The sequence below is a fragment of the Bison bison genome, unplaced genomic scaffold (genome assembly GCF_000754665.1).
Source record: "Bison bison bison isolate TAMUID 2011002044 unplaced genomic scaffold, Bison_UMD1.0 scf7180017864043, whole genome shotgun sequence".
In the NCBI taxonomy this organism is placed as follows: domain Eukaryota; kingdom Metazoa; phylum Chordata; class Mammalia; order Artiodactyla; family Bovidae; genus Bison; species Bison bison.
Window position 1 is genome coordinate 2,832,491 of NW_011494615.1, and position 14,599 is coordinate 2,847,089.

Here is a 14,599-nt window from a genome sequence, read left to right on the forward strand (position 1 = left end):
TTCAGCCTTCATGCTGCATTGCTCTCTCTTGCCATTTTTATGTAAAAAACACAAATACCCATGAGAAAGTCACAGTCAAGTCACTAGGACTTCTGTGTGAACGTACAGATGGTATTTCCTTACTGAGGGACAGAGCATCAGAAGCTCCAGTTGGTGGGGGAGGCAATAGATGAGGTTGTGGGCAGCTGAGCCAATCAGGGCTGGGGAGAGACCAATTACTACTGTCTAATCTCTGCTCCAGGTGAAGTCACCCTGTGTGTTCTGTCCCTTGCAGACCGTGCGTACCTCAGGGCTCATCTCGGTCCTCTTCTTTGTGGTGGTCATCTTCCTGGGCTCTTTCTACTTGGTTAACTTAACCCTGGCTGTTGTCACCATGACTTATGAGGAACAGAACAAGAATGTAGCTGCTGAAACAGAAGCCAAGGAGAAGATGTTTCAGGAAGCCCAGCAGCTGTTGAAGGAGGAGAAGGAGGTAGGGGCACATGATATCTGTTAATGGGGTCTGCTTGGGGGCATCCCAGAGGCTGTGGGGTCTGACACTCAAGGTTTCTGTACAAGGCCTGTACAGTGCTTTCCCAACTAGTGATTTTCTGAGAATTTTTAAGCCCCTTGCAGCTGGCTCTGCTACAGTCTCTCACAAAGATGCCCAGGAACAGGGCTCTTGAGAAAGGGATTTTGATGATCTTTGGCTTTCTGAACATGAGCCTTCAAAGACAGATCCAAAATTGCTGGCTAGATACATGTGTGTGAAAAGGAAGGCTCTTCTCTAGGCTTTCTTGTGGGAAGCTGAAGATGTTTGTATCCAGGGACTTTGCTTGAGAGTGTTTGGAAAGCAATCATGATGGCTGTAGAGATGACAGTCATGATCATCTCTCCTCTCTTGTAATTCCTGTTATATTTACAGGCCCTTCTTATTGTTTCCCTGGAATCTTGATTTTGTTTTTCCCGGTTCTTAGAGCTCAAGATTCAGTTTTAAGATTTCAAGGCAGGGATCATGTTTTATGCTTTTTCTCATCCTCTGCAGAGATTTGTCAGGAGGAAACCCCTCTTAAGTGCTTGATATCTGCATCATTAAACACAGACATTTCGTGAGTACCTAGCACATACAGGACACTGTGCTAAGGGTTGGTGGCACAGAGATATTGAAGAGTCAACGCTGCCTTCAAGGGCTGCAATATTGTAAACAAACAGGACACATTCCCCACATAAACAATGGTAAAGATAGCATACTCCAGTTGGGCAATTTGCAGTTGAAATGGTCCAGTGCTACCAGAAGAGAGGGGAGAATGCTCACCAAGGTGGAATTCGTTTGCAGTGTTCTATGAGAAGTGTGATCTGTTCATTAATTGCTTTTGTTCACTTTCTAAGGCTCTGGTTGCCATGGGAATTGACAGAAGTTCACTTAATTCCCTTGAAGCATCATCTTTTTCCCCAAAGAAGAGAAAGCTATTTGGTAGTAAGAAAAGAAAATCCTTCTTTTTAAGAAAGTCTGGGAAAGACCAGATTCCAGGATCAGATTCTGATGAAGATTCTTCAAAAAAGGCAAGTTTTGGCCAAAGAATTTATGATATTTGAGCACTGCTCAGGGGGACAGGTCAAGTTGTCAATCTAATTGAAAGGATTCATTCAGTCAGTCAGTCATTTATCCATTCATCCATTTGCACATACTTCCCTGCATCCATGGGTCTATCCAGTTATCCATTTATTTACAAATATCTGTTTAAAGTGTTGACAGTGTTTATTTGGCACTGGAGTAGGTACTGGAGATACACGGGATATATAACACAGACATCTAATAATGTAGGCACAGTGCCAACAAGGCACTTACTGTTCGGTGTGATGACCAGCATGATGGGCACAGGGAGAGCAGAGCAGGAGCAATGTCTTAGGGGCAGTGTTTATTTCCTCCAAGGCAAATGTTAGAGATGTTAGAGCACAAGTAGATTATTTGGGAAGTGATCGCAGGAAGTACTGTGAAAGGAGGGGAGAAGTGATACATGGAAGAGAAGGTGGTCAATTAATGTGCGTTATTAAGTCAGTGTAATCTCCTTGGACTGAGGGCACTATTTATACACTACCTTTGGTCTATCATTGGATCAAGACTTCTGGAGTCAGGAAACAATAATTTATGACTTGCTATGTGTTAGGGTGACAGTTATTTGGGTTTCCAAAGAAAGCCCAAGGATGTGTGGATGGGACCAACGATAACATCTGTTTCAGACCACCAGCCCCAGACTTGATGGGGACTGGGAAAAGAGCAGTGGATCAGAAAAAAGTTCCTAGAGGAAGCAGTGTGTAAGCTGAAAGGATGAATTAGCCAGGTTAAAGGAAGAATGAAGCTCCACATGCAGAGAGAATAGCACATGCATAGGCCTGGAAGCAAAGGAGAGCAGAACATGACCTAGTAGAAAATGTGCACGTGCACACTCACACACACACGTGTGTGTGTGTGGTTGATGGGGATGGTGGCAAGAGGTTCTAGTGTGTGTGTGTGTGTGTGTGTGTGGTTGGTGGGGATGATGGCAAGAGGTTCTAGTGGTAAGATGTGGACCCTTGTAAAAGGCCTTGAAGCCAAGCCAAGGAGTTCATTCTTTACCCTATATGCAAGGGATAAGCAGTATGGAAAGGTTTTAAGCAGAAGAGTGATAAAGACCAGATTTACTTTGTGGAAATCCTGGATTCATCGAAGAGAGGGGATTGGAGGAGGGTGAGACTGGAGGCCACCAGTTAAGAAGCTGTTGCAATGATCCAGGTAAGAGGTGGAAGTGGCTTCAACTATGGTTCGGGCAGTGAGGATGAAGAGAGATGAACAGGTTACAGTGGATCTACAGAGGAAAAGATTTGGCAAGTGATTATATGCAGAGGGTGGGGATGATGCCAGTTTATGGCTTGGGTAGCTGATTTGTACTGAGATGAGCAGAGAGCATGTTCTGGGGGCCGAGGAAGATGGCAAGTTAAGTTATGCACATACCAATTTTGAGATGCCTAAGAGAGTGAAAGAGGAGAGTGAAAGAGCTGGCTTAAAACTCAACATTAAAAAAACTAAGATAATGCTATCTGCTCCCATCACTTCACAGCAAATAGATGGGGGGAAAGTAGAAACAGTGACAGATTTTATTTTCTTGTGCTCCAAAATCACTGCAGATGGTGACTGCAGCCATGAAATTAAAAGATGTCTGCTTCTTGAAAGAAAAGATATGGCAAACCTAGCCAGCATATTAAAAAGCAGAGACATCACTTTGCTGACGAAGGTCCATGAAGTCAAAGCTAAGGGCTTCCCTGGTGGTGCTAGTAAAGAACGTGCCTTCCAGTGCAGGAGATGGAAGAGATGTGGGTTTGATCCCTGGGTCGGGAAGATTCCCCTGGAGGAGGGCATGGCAACCCACTCCAGTGTTCTTGCCTGGAGAATCCCATGGACAGAGGAGCCTGATGGGCTACAGTCCACAGGGTTGCAAAGAGTTGAACACAACTGAAGTGACTTAGCTAGCACACAAATGATTTTTCCAGTAGTCATGTTTGGATGTGAGAATTAGACCATAAAGAAGGCTGAACACCAAAGAATTGATGCTTTTGAATTGTGGTGCTAAATAAGACTCTTGAGAGTTCCTTGGACAACAAGGAGGTGAAGTCAGTCAGTCCTAAAGGAAATCAACCCTGAATATTCATTAGAAGGACTGATGCTGGAGCTCCAGTACTTTGGCCACCTGATGCAAAGCACCAACTTATTGGGAAAGACCCTGATGCTGGGAAAGATTGAGGGAAGGAGGAGAAGAGGGTGACAGAGGATGAGATAGTTGGATAACATCACTGACTTAATGGACATGCTTTAAGTAAACTCTGGGAGATAGTGAAGGGCAGGGAAGCCTAGTGTACTACAGTCCATGGGGTTGCAAAGAGTGCGACATGACTAGGGACTGAGCAACAACATGGGGCATTCAAGCCAGGCTATTGTTTAGGCAGTGGGATATGCAGAAAAGAAGCTATGAGAGGATGTGATATAGAAAAAAAAATCTTATTTAAGGTGGGGGATGTTTGAACATGTTTTAATCCTGGAGAAGAGAAATCAGAAGAGAGGAAGATGTAGGAGATACAGGCCAGGGAATAATGGCTAGAGCCTCCTTCCTGAGATAGTGGAAAGATGAAGGAGGCAGAAAGTGGGTGTGCATATCTGAGCCTGAAACGGGGAAAGGGAGTTCAGGGGCCTTTGAAGTAGATGGACGGACTTGCCCCACTGCTATGAGCAGTTCCCTGGTGGAGTGACAGGGTAAGATCCCATGGTTTAGACTAGGCTTCTTTGCTGTCACTTCACAGCATAGTCAAGAAATTGCATGTATTTTTTAATATTTTGGAAGTTTTTCCTCATTCTTAACCTAAAATGTCTCTTCCCTTTAACTCTTAATAGAATAAGAAATGGCTATTTCAAGACTACAGGCTGCCTTTAGAACAGCTTTTCACTAGTTCCCTATAAGGCCATGGTTGGTCAGAACTTTTGGGGGAATAAGTAATTAAAAATACCTGAGTTTTCTGGATAGCTGAAGGTTTATGAGGTTATGTCTTTTAATTTCTAGATACTTTAGAATTTTAGATAAGGTGAAAATCAATAAACTCTTAGACACAGCCTGAAAGAGTACCTGAAGTTTACTACTATAAGGATTTTGTGATATTTATATGACTGTCCTTCTTAGTTACAAAATTTTTTTGTTTTGTTTTGGGGTTTTTCATTGTCTGTTTTTGGTATTTTTGCCACATAGCATGTGGGATCTTGGTTCCCCAGCAGGGACCGAACCCATGCCCCTTGCATTAGAAGCGCAGAGTCTTAACCCCCGGAACACTAGGAAAGTCTGAGTTACTGTCTGTTTCAAAATCTATTTAGACAGCCACTCGAGGCATTTCACTGTCTGGCCTCAATTCACCTTTCTGAATTTATCCCCCACTTCTGCCCCTTGCAAGCATTGTTTCTAAATTACACTTTTTATTGCTTTCATACCCCAAACCATTGTGCATTGGTTTTTGTAAATTTGTTTTTTGCTTTTTGTTGACAATGAATAAAACACAGAGAAATAAATGTTTCTCTAGATATGACTCTAGACTCTAGAAATGTGTATACATAAAAATATGAATGTTCAACCCATATTCCTCTTATGTATTAAATGTGAATTAAGAAAATTGAACCTTTGGCATGCAATGAAGTTGAAGTGAGTTGAGCATCTTCACTGCATGTGGCATTGAAACAAAGTTTGTGAAGTTTTGAGGAGAGGCCGCCCCTTCCCTCAGGAGGTCCATCATGCCTTCTCTTACAGCCACACCTCCTTGAGCAAACCAAACGACTGTCCCAGAATCTGTCAGTGGACCACTGTGATGAGCACGGAGACTCCTTCCAAAGGCAGAGAGCGCTGAGTGCTGTCAGCATCCTTACTATTACCATGCAGGGTAAGTTGTGCCTCCCAGGCCAAGGGGGAGCCTAAGTTCAATGATGTCCTTCCCTTCTCCCTCTCTCCAGCTCCCTAGAAGCCCTCTGCAACCCACCATGGGTACTTCTGCACAGTGACTCCCAGTGCTTCTTTGGAGCATGTGAGCAACATGGCTTTTAAGAAGCAGGCCTTCCCCGTGGGCCCACCCTGAGCTGCCCCTTGGGTAATGGTGGGACCAAGAGCACCAAGAAGACTTCCTGTTCAGGCCACACAGTCACAGGAGGTTTCAGTGACAATGATAGTCAGCCAAAGGAGAGAAAACATAGAAGTTTCCAGGAGGTGACAGTTGTCATTGAAGTTAGAATAGGAATCTGTCATGAACATAGAAGAAGACCTGTGCATACAGGCTGGTACCATCTGAGGGACCTGATAACCACAGGTAACCGGGGACCAAACTGAGGGGTTGGTGTTCAAGGGCAGGACTCAGGTGCTAGCAAGAATGGGGTTAAACGGGTTCTTAGCACTTCTGAGTCCCCTCATGAAGCCCTAACATTGTGTGGAAATCAGGGTGCATTTTCTGACCTGAAATTAACTGATTGCATGCCTTTTGTTTCATGCTTATAGATGGCCCTGCCTGAATATCTCCCTTTCCCCTGGGCCCTGGAAGCTTCCTGTGCTCTGGTATAGCCATCACCTTGGTCCGCCTTGGGTGAACGTAACTAGACATAAGGTTCATAGCCAGTCAGTGTTGACTTCCCCATCTGTATCTCTGACAGTGCAGCCCTGTTCCTAGGTGCTCAGTGTACATATAAAGACCTGTACTTGACTATGCCACATGAAAGCTCAGTGTGGGAAACCTTTTTAGCCACACATCAGTACTCTTCTTGACTGATCATGTTGTAGCACAGAAGATGCCAGGGAAGAGGGAAGAAGGACACACGGGCAAAGAGCAGCCAGACTGGCGCAGAGCCAACTCCTCAAGTGCTTTTTCATTCTTCTTCTCCAGAACAAGAAAAATCACAGGAGCCTTGCCTCCCATGTGGGGAAAATCTGGCATCCAGATACCTCGTGTGGGACTGTAGCCCCTGGTGGCTAGACATTAAGAAGGTCCTGAGAACCGTGATGACTGATCCTTTTACTGAACTGGCCATTACCATCTGCATCATAATCAACACTGTCTTCTTGGCCATGGAGCATTACAAAATGGACCAGAATTTTGAGAATATATTGTACACAGGGAACTTGGTAATTTTTAAAAATACGGAACGTATTTCAAACTTTGAATTATGACTCTTGCAAGTCTAGCTATTTTGTGCATGGTCTAACCTAACATGGGTCTTTGGTCCTCTTAGGTGGAGTAGAGGGAAAAAATGACTGTTAGAATTGTATTTTTACCCATTTCAGTAACTTTCAATGGGCCCCTGTTCACTCTCTAGTGTGGTATGTCTAGTATGGTTCACGCTCTAGTTAAGGTATGTCTTTAGTCATCTAATGGATGACTAAAGATTCATTCACTGGTAAGACAGAAGCAAGTAGACATCTTCTTTTTTCTGTTTTGGCTGTGCTGAGTCTTCGTTGCTTTGCTCTTCAGCTTTCTCTAGTTGTAGTGAGTGGGGGCTCCTCTTTGTTGCAGTGCCTAGGCTTCTCGATGTGGTGAGAAGTGGGGGCTGCCCTTGCTGCTGAGCACAGGCTCTGGGCACGTGGGCTCAGTAGTTGTGGCTCATGAGCTTAGTTGCTCCGTGGCATGTGGAATCTTCCTGGACCAGGGATCGAACCTGTGGCCCCCACATTGGCAGGCAAATTCTTATCCACTGTGCAACCACAGAAGTCTGCAAGTAGACATCTTAAAAGGTCAACTATTTTGGATAATCAAGAAAATACTAACCATATCCAAGGACCCATGGTAATGAGTACCATGGTACCTAGTCATGTTAATGACATCATTTGTCACAAAATAATGTGACTGCCATTGCTAAGTGTTATTTTCCCTGTAAGGGTGAGTCAGGGCCTGGAAACTTTAGGAGATTTACTTTCCCAGGAGTGGGTTGTGAGGTAGAGAGTGAGCGGGGGTAGGGTTCCAGATGAGTCTGCTTCAGTAGTCTCAGTTAAATTGGAAAAACTAAGATAGGGGAACAGACTTTTCAAGAACTGTTCACTTTAATTCATAATTCCTGCAGAAGGCCCAAGGGTAAATTAGTTTCCCAAGTATCAGAAATAGTAAGTACTCAGTGAATGTTCTACCCTAATTTGCTAATGAGTTAATTAGCTAAAAACCTTATCATAATGTCAAGTCTTTTCTTCTTAAAGTTTCATGTTATTTTTATAATTTAAAAAGCAATACATGTTTTTTAATTTTAAAAACAAGGGAAATACAAAGAAGAAACTAATTTCTTATGGTCTTACTAGCGAAGATGATCATTTTTAGCATCAGAATATTTCCAAATATGTATGTATGTGGATGTTTAAAATTTTTTTTACATTGACAAGAACCCAAAGTACCTATTGAATCAGGGGTTGGTCCACAGAGCTGCCTCTGTGCATCAAGTTTAGGATGGTGTAGAACTGTAGATGGGTGCCTGTCACCTTAGGTTCCACATCCCATGAAGAGGAGCAGGGAACTGCAGTATAAGACCAGGATGGGTCTCCTTATAGAGAGTCTGTATTTAGGTTCTTTTTCCCATACTGCCTTTAGGGAGAAGTGCCCTTTGGGTATGCATATGTTGGATTAGATTCCATGTTGCACAATGAACCTGACACACAGATTACCTTCTAACAGGCTGGGTCTTCTGGGATCCAGGCCAGGGTGTTTGGTTCTCTCCTGTTGAGGTGTCCCAGAATGGCCTGACACGGTTGTTTCACTTGGAGGGAGAATGTTATGTGACCTCAGGGCCACAATACCTAGCCCAACAGAGTCAGAAGGACCCATCTTTCAGTACCTCCTGGTAGATAGAGTTATTGGATAAGTTCCAGAGAGTACTCAAAAAGTCTCTGACAGGGTTGTCTCCATAGACAGGGCTTCCCAATTGCAAAGGTGGTCTGTCCATCACTTCCCCTGTTGATCCAACTATCGGAAATAACCAAAGCCCACCTCTCATATTTCCACTGACCAGGCATCCCAGGTACTGATGTAAAGTTGCATTTTGCAGTTGGAAGGTGGCTAATTAAGTGACATTCTTCTCCAGAGGCCAAAGGCACAGATACATTGTTGGTGTCTGAAAACACAGGCAGCAGCTGGACCTTGGGTCCTGGAAATTGAAGAGAAACATGCAAAGCTGATTATATAGACTGTGCATCCATTCCATGCACCCCATTCGCTACACATGCAAAAAAGGGAGCAGCCACCTCATCTGTTGTGCCCCCATGATGGTGATGATGGGAGGTCTTGGAGCCCTGGGCTTGAAGGAACACATCCAGACTTCCTTCCTCTGATGGGTGGAGCTGGATTAAGCTGGCCTGTGGAGTTCTGTGGACTACACTCAGAAATAGGCTCTCTAGGCTTCAGAATTGCTTGAATCAAGGGGAGTCCATTGAGCTCCCAAGAAGTCATAAGTAGCAATTGAATTGGATTGCAAAACTGATGGTTCCCCAGGCATCTAGTGATGCTGTCAGGCTAAGACACCTGAAGCCTGAAAGAGACAGGAGGAGGAAGAGTGCGTCAAAAGGGGAAGGAGAATCCTGCACAACTAACTGGAACACACAACACTGCATGCTTTTAGGCACTGGTTGTGGCATTTTGGGGATAGACAGCAATGTTGGGGGCTTCCCTGATGGCTCAGCGGTAAAGAATTCGCCTGCAGTGCAGTAGCCACAGGAGACACGGGTTCGATCCCTGGGTCAGGAAGATCCCCTGGAGGAGGGCATGGCAACCGACTCCAGTATCCTTGCCTGGAGAATCCCGTGCACAGAGAAATCTGGTGGGCTAAAGTTCATAGGGTCGCAAAGAGTCGGACAAGACTGAAAAGTGTTGGATAAGACTGAAGAGACTTAGTACACACATGCACACAGGCAGCAGTATTTAAAGGGAAAATATAGATATAAGCTTTGATTTTTCTTTGCCACTCTTGATTTCTTTTTATTTGCCTATCTGGGGTTTAACTTTGCCCATCCTTTTATTTTAACTTGTGTCATTTTATTTTAGGGTTATATTTTATAAATAGTCATTTCATTATTTATAAAAATAGACCACCTGTTACTTTTAATAAAGAGATTTAATCATTTATAGGTTGTTGCTATTGTTTCCAGAATTAAAGAGGAGAGTCTTATAATGAACAACATTTAAAAAGATTTTAACCCTTTTTATGTGAAAGTCACTCAGTCATGTCTGGCTCTTTGCAACTGTATAGTCCATGGAATTCTCCTGGCCAGAATACTGGAGTAGGTAGCCTTTCCCTTCTCCAGGGGATCTTCCCAACCTAGGGATCGAACCCAGGTCTTCCATATTGCAGGTGGATTCTTTACCATCTGAGCCACAATAGAAGCCCAACCCTCTTTTATTAAAAACAAAAAACCCTTTTTATATTACTGTATTATTTTCATACTATGGTTTTCCTCATTTCTGCTTAATTTCGGTGTGTGTTTAGGATAGAGAATGTGCTATTTGCTATGAAGAAATGCTTTGCCTTATTTTCTGCAAAGATATAGGAGATAGATTTTGAATTTGGCTACTGTGCAACATTTTGCAAGTTTCTTAAGCCTGTATTTATCTAATTGTTAAAGGCAAAGAATTATTTTTCTCATGGAAAAGACATAGTTTAGTGCTTTTTAAACTCTTGCCCTTCCTTTTAATTCTTTAATATTTTGTTCTGGAATGATGTGCCCTGCATTCTGAGGGAGTTTTTAAGATTATATTCTGATTCACTAATCTTCCTTTCAACCATAACCAACTCAGGGATTATCCTCTATATCAGGTTGCTCAAAGACATTTTTTCTGTGTCTGGGCCCTTAAAAAATTTTTTTTTTCTGACCAAAGTATTGAGGTTGAGTGTTTAGATAAACTGCTTTTGTATTTTGGCTTATGAATGATATTTATCTTTACTTTTCAGAACTGTTGTGAACTCCCCTCGCTTTGGAGTTGTTAGTATCTTAAAGAGAATTCAGAGGAGGAATTGCTTGACACTTCCTATTATTCTGCCATCTACCAAGAAGCCAATTTTGCTTTATTTTTTTTTAACAGAATGGAAAATAATATTTATTCTCCATCCTGATGCCTGTTAGCTTGGTGATACTGGAGTGGAGGCTGGGGTGGGGTGGGGTCATGGGGAAAGAGGAAAAGGTAAAGTGAAGTCCATCCTACAGTGGTAAATGTTTCTTCTTCATGGACTGCAGGGCATATTGTATCAAGTATGAGAATACAGTTTATTTCTTTGTAACCTCTGTAATTCCCTTGGACATACCTTCTTTTTCTCTCTTTGTTTTTCTGCCTCACTGTAGGTTTTCACTGGCATTTTCATGGCTGAAATGTGCCTAAAAATCATTGCGCTGGATCCCTACCACTACTTTCGTCGAGGATGGAACATTTTTGACAGCGTTGTTGCTCTTCTGAGTTTGACAGATGTGATATTAAACCATATAGTTTCAGGAAAAAGTTGGATATCATTTCGTTCCTTAAGAGTGGTAAGGCACTTACTTTCTTATTTTACTGAATAACTTATCTGCCAGGATTGAAGAGTCTTCAGTGAGTTCAATAGCTAGTTTCGGATTAAAGCTTACCATCTTACCTTGATCTGAGAACAAAAATTACACTCCTCCTGCCACCCAGGTCTATAATACACTCGTGAGTCCCAGGTGGTCTTCTCTGTTGAAGCCCTACTCTCCTCCCTCCCCTGCCACAAGATGACCCTTCAGGCAACCAGACGCAAAATCATGTCTTCTGGTGTCAGGACTGTGCTCCCTGCTGTGTGTGCAGCCCCTCCAACCATCTTCCCCACCCCCCAACTCTAAGCCAGGCACCCTCACAGCTGGGCTTACCAAGGGGGATGTACTGCAGAGCCCAGGACGGGGGCAGGCGCTGCCAGTGGGTGTTGTCCCACAGGGTCCCTCCTCACTGTTCCCAGTAGCGCAGTCCTTTTCTGCAGGCTTTGCCCTTCACCCACAAACCACTGGAGGCACCCCAGTAGCCTTTGCCGAGTACCTGATATGTACAGGGGAAGACTGAAAGGTGGGGGAAGCACTGCCTTCAAGGAGTTTGTGGTCTAGGGAAAATATAAGACGTGGCCCGGAAATGGCCATGCGGCAGACCCCGTAAGAGGTATGGGCAGAAATCACAAAGAAATCACATCTGGGAAGGGAATCAGGAAACCACAAAAGGTTACCTCTTGTCCTCTTTCAAAGATTTACTTTTTTGGAGGGCACATGGATACGATTTTTTTTTCTTTTTAAAAACTTTTTGTTTCATATTGAAGTATAGCTGATTAACAATACTGTGATATTTTCAGGTGAACTGTGAAGGGACTCAACCATACATATACATATATCCATTCTCCCCCAAACTCACCTCCCATCCTGGCTGCCATATAACATTGAAAAGAGTACCATGTGCTATACAGCAGGTCCTTGTTGGTTATCCATTTTAAATATACCAGTGTGCACATGTCCATCCCAAACTCCCCAACTATCTCTCTCCCCCACCCCCCATCCTTCTCCCCGGCAACCATAAGTTCGTTCTCTAAGTCTGTGAGTCTCTTTCTGTTTTTCAAGTAAGTTCATTTCTATAATTTCTTTTTGGATTCCACATATAAGAGGTATCATACAATATTTCTCCTTCTATGTGGATAGGATTTCTAAACATGTGGAATAAGACATTTGATTCAGTTACTTAAGCATATATTTTATAGTTGGCATATATTAGAAAATCACACTGCTTAAAATCAGGCATTATTAGGCTGCTCCCTAAAGTTTTATTGGTGCTTGGGTGAGCAAAATTACATTTGCTTTACTAATGGTTAGGCTTATTATAGCCATGCTCTGAGGCAAGGAGTTCTACGAGTTTGTCTGTGAACAAGAATAGAACCACATTTTCTCCCTGAGATGCCCCCAGTTCCCCTCTATGTAGACAGCAGTGGTCCCTCTCTTGTGATAGAAGTCTAACTGACCTGCAGTATCTACCTGCCCCTCCACAAATACTGGGTTGGCCGAAAAGTTTGTTCAGGTTTTTCTTTAACATCTTATGAAAAACCCAAGTGAACTTTTGGGCCAACTCCAAAGTTGACACTTAACAGGATTGTACTTTGGAGTGAAACCATTGGTTTACATTAAAAGTTAATATAAGAAATAATCTGTGAAACTAGTTACTGTGCTTTTTTCTGTTGTTGCCTCCTACAAGTTTCCACGGAGAGAATTTTTCTCTGGAAAAAGAGAACGTGTCTTGAGTAGTCCTCCTAGGCGCAATACATCAATTTGTGAGCTCAATTATATAATGAAGGAGTTAACAAACTTTGTCTGTAAAAAGCAGATGGTACATTTTTTCAGTCTTACAGGCCATATGGTCACTGTAGAAACCTCTCAGTTTGCCATCAAGCACAAAACTAGCTGTAGACATTAGAGTACACATGCGCATGGCTGTGTTCCAATAAAACTTTATTTACAGACATGAAAATTGGAACTTTATACAATTTAAATGTGCAATGAAATATTTAAAAAATTATTTCCAACCATTTAAAGATATAAAAAACTTTCTCACCTGTCAGGCCATGTGAAAGCAGGTAATGGGATGGATCTGGCCCTGGGTGCAGAGTTTTTGACTCTTAGTATAGATAGTGAAGGACAGGGAAGCCTGGCATTCTGCAGTCCATGGGGTCACAAAATGTTGGCCATGACTTAGCGACTGAACAACATCATATTGGGGGCTTCCCCAGTGGTGCTGCAGTAAATAACCCGCCTGCAATGCAGGAGATGCAGATTTGATCCCTGGGTCAGGAAGATCCCCTGGAGAAGGAAATGGCAACACACTCCAGTATTCTTGTCTGGGAAATCCCATAGATAGGGGAGCCTGGTGGGCTACAGTCCATGAAGATCACAGAATAGTCAGACATGACTTAGTGACAGCAACAACCAATATTATACAGGGTTCCAATATATTCATTTTGTTTAATTAATGTGTATGCTCAGTTCTACCATTATGATCCCAAAGTCTTTATCACTTAAAAAAATTAGACCAAATGTTTCATTTTTAAAACAAAAAATAGATATGGGTGAATATCAGATTGGGGCATGGAGTTGCTGACCATGTTTAGGATGGATTTGGCTTTGAAAAAATTTTTGAAAGTTATAAATGCTATGGTTTGGGAACAAGTCATTTGAATTATAGCTGAGCAGGTGGAATTTGTCCTAACTGGCTTTTCTTCCATTTTTGTTTATTGTCTTTTTTTATTATTATTATTTTTATAGCTGAGGGTCTTCAAGTTAGCCAAATCCTGGCCAACTTTAAGCACACTGATTAAGATCATTGGCCATTCTGTTGGAGCCCTTGGAAACCTGACTGTGGTCTTGGCCATTGTGGTCTTTATTTTCTCAGTAGTTGGCATGCAGCTTTTCGGCTCTAAATTCAATAACAGAAAGAATAATTTAAAGTCCTGTGACCCTGAAGTCCTGTGTTTACGGCGCTGGCACATGGGGGATTTCTACCACTCCTTTTTGGTGGTGTTCCGCATCCTCTGTGGCGAATGGATTGAAAACATGTGGGAATGCATGCAAGAAGCTAACCCAACGCTGTGCGTTATTGTGTTTCTGTCGATCATGGTGATTGGAAAACTTGTGGTGAGTGTCTCAGTTTTGTTGTTGTTGTTTTAAATGCATGGGCTAAACAAAGGCATTAGCTTCTTTTCCAACACTTTACTAGTGAAAATTGTTATTTAAATATAGTATTATAAATTTAATGTTATATGATATTCAAAAATCTGCATTTGAATTTGATTTGAAGACAGTATGGTAAGCATGAAAGAAAACCTGTCATGTAGTACTTTAAAGATGCCCCAATGTCTATCCTACTCCAAGTGATTATTCAAATCGCCACTGATTGGCTGAGGTAGGGATATTTTACTTAATTTGGTCCATAGATGTAAAGAATACATCATGCAAAACGCCATGCTGGATAAGGCACAAGCTGGAATCGAGATTGTGGGGAGAAATATCAATAACCTCGGATAAGCAGATGATACCACCCTTATGGCAGAAAGTGAAGAGGAATTAAA

The 14,599-nt window shown here is 42.6% G+C and overlaps 1 protein-coding gene across 1 annotated transcript in view; it reads left to right on the forward strand.

Annotated features, from left to right (window-relative positions):
- SCN11A (sodium channel, voltage-gated, type XI, alpha subunit) overlaps window positions 1–14,599 on the forward strand; it is a 134,575-nt gene that overhangs the window by 74,941 nt on the left and 45,035 nt on the right. Inside the window, exons 11-16 of the mRNA XM_010835570.1 lie at window positions 275–472; window positions 1,369–1,542; window positions 5,301–5,430; window positions 6,418–6,656; window positions 10,842–11,024; window positions 13,797–14,165. Coding sequence (XP_010833872.1) covers window positions 275–472; window positions 1,369–1,542; window positions 5,301–5,430; window positions 6,418–6,656; window positions 10,842–11,024; window positions 13,797–14,165 — 1,293 coding nt within the window. The remainder of the gene's footprint in view (window positions 1–274; window positions 473–1,368; window positions 1,543–5,300; window positions 5,431–6,417; window positions 6,657–10,841; window positions 11,025–13,796; window positions 14,166–14,599) is intronic.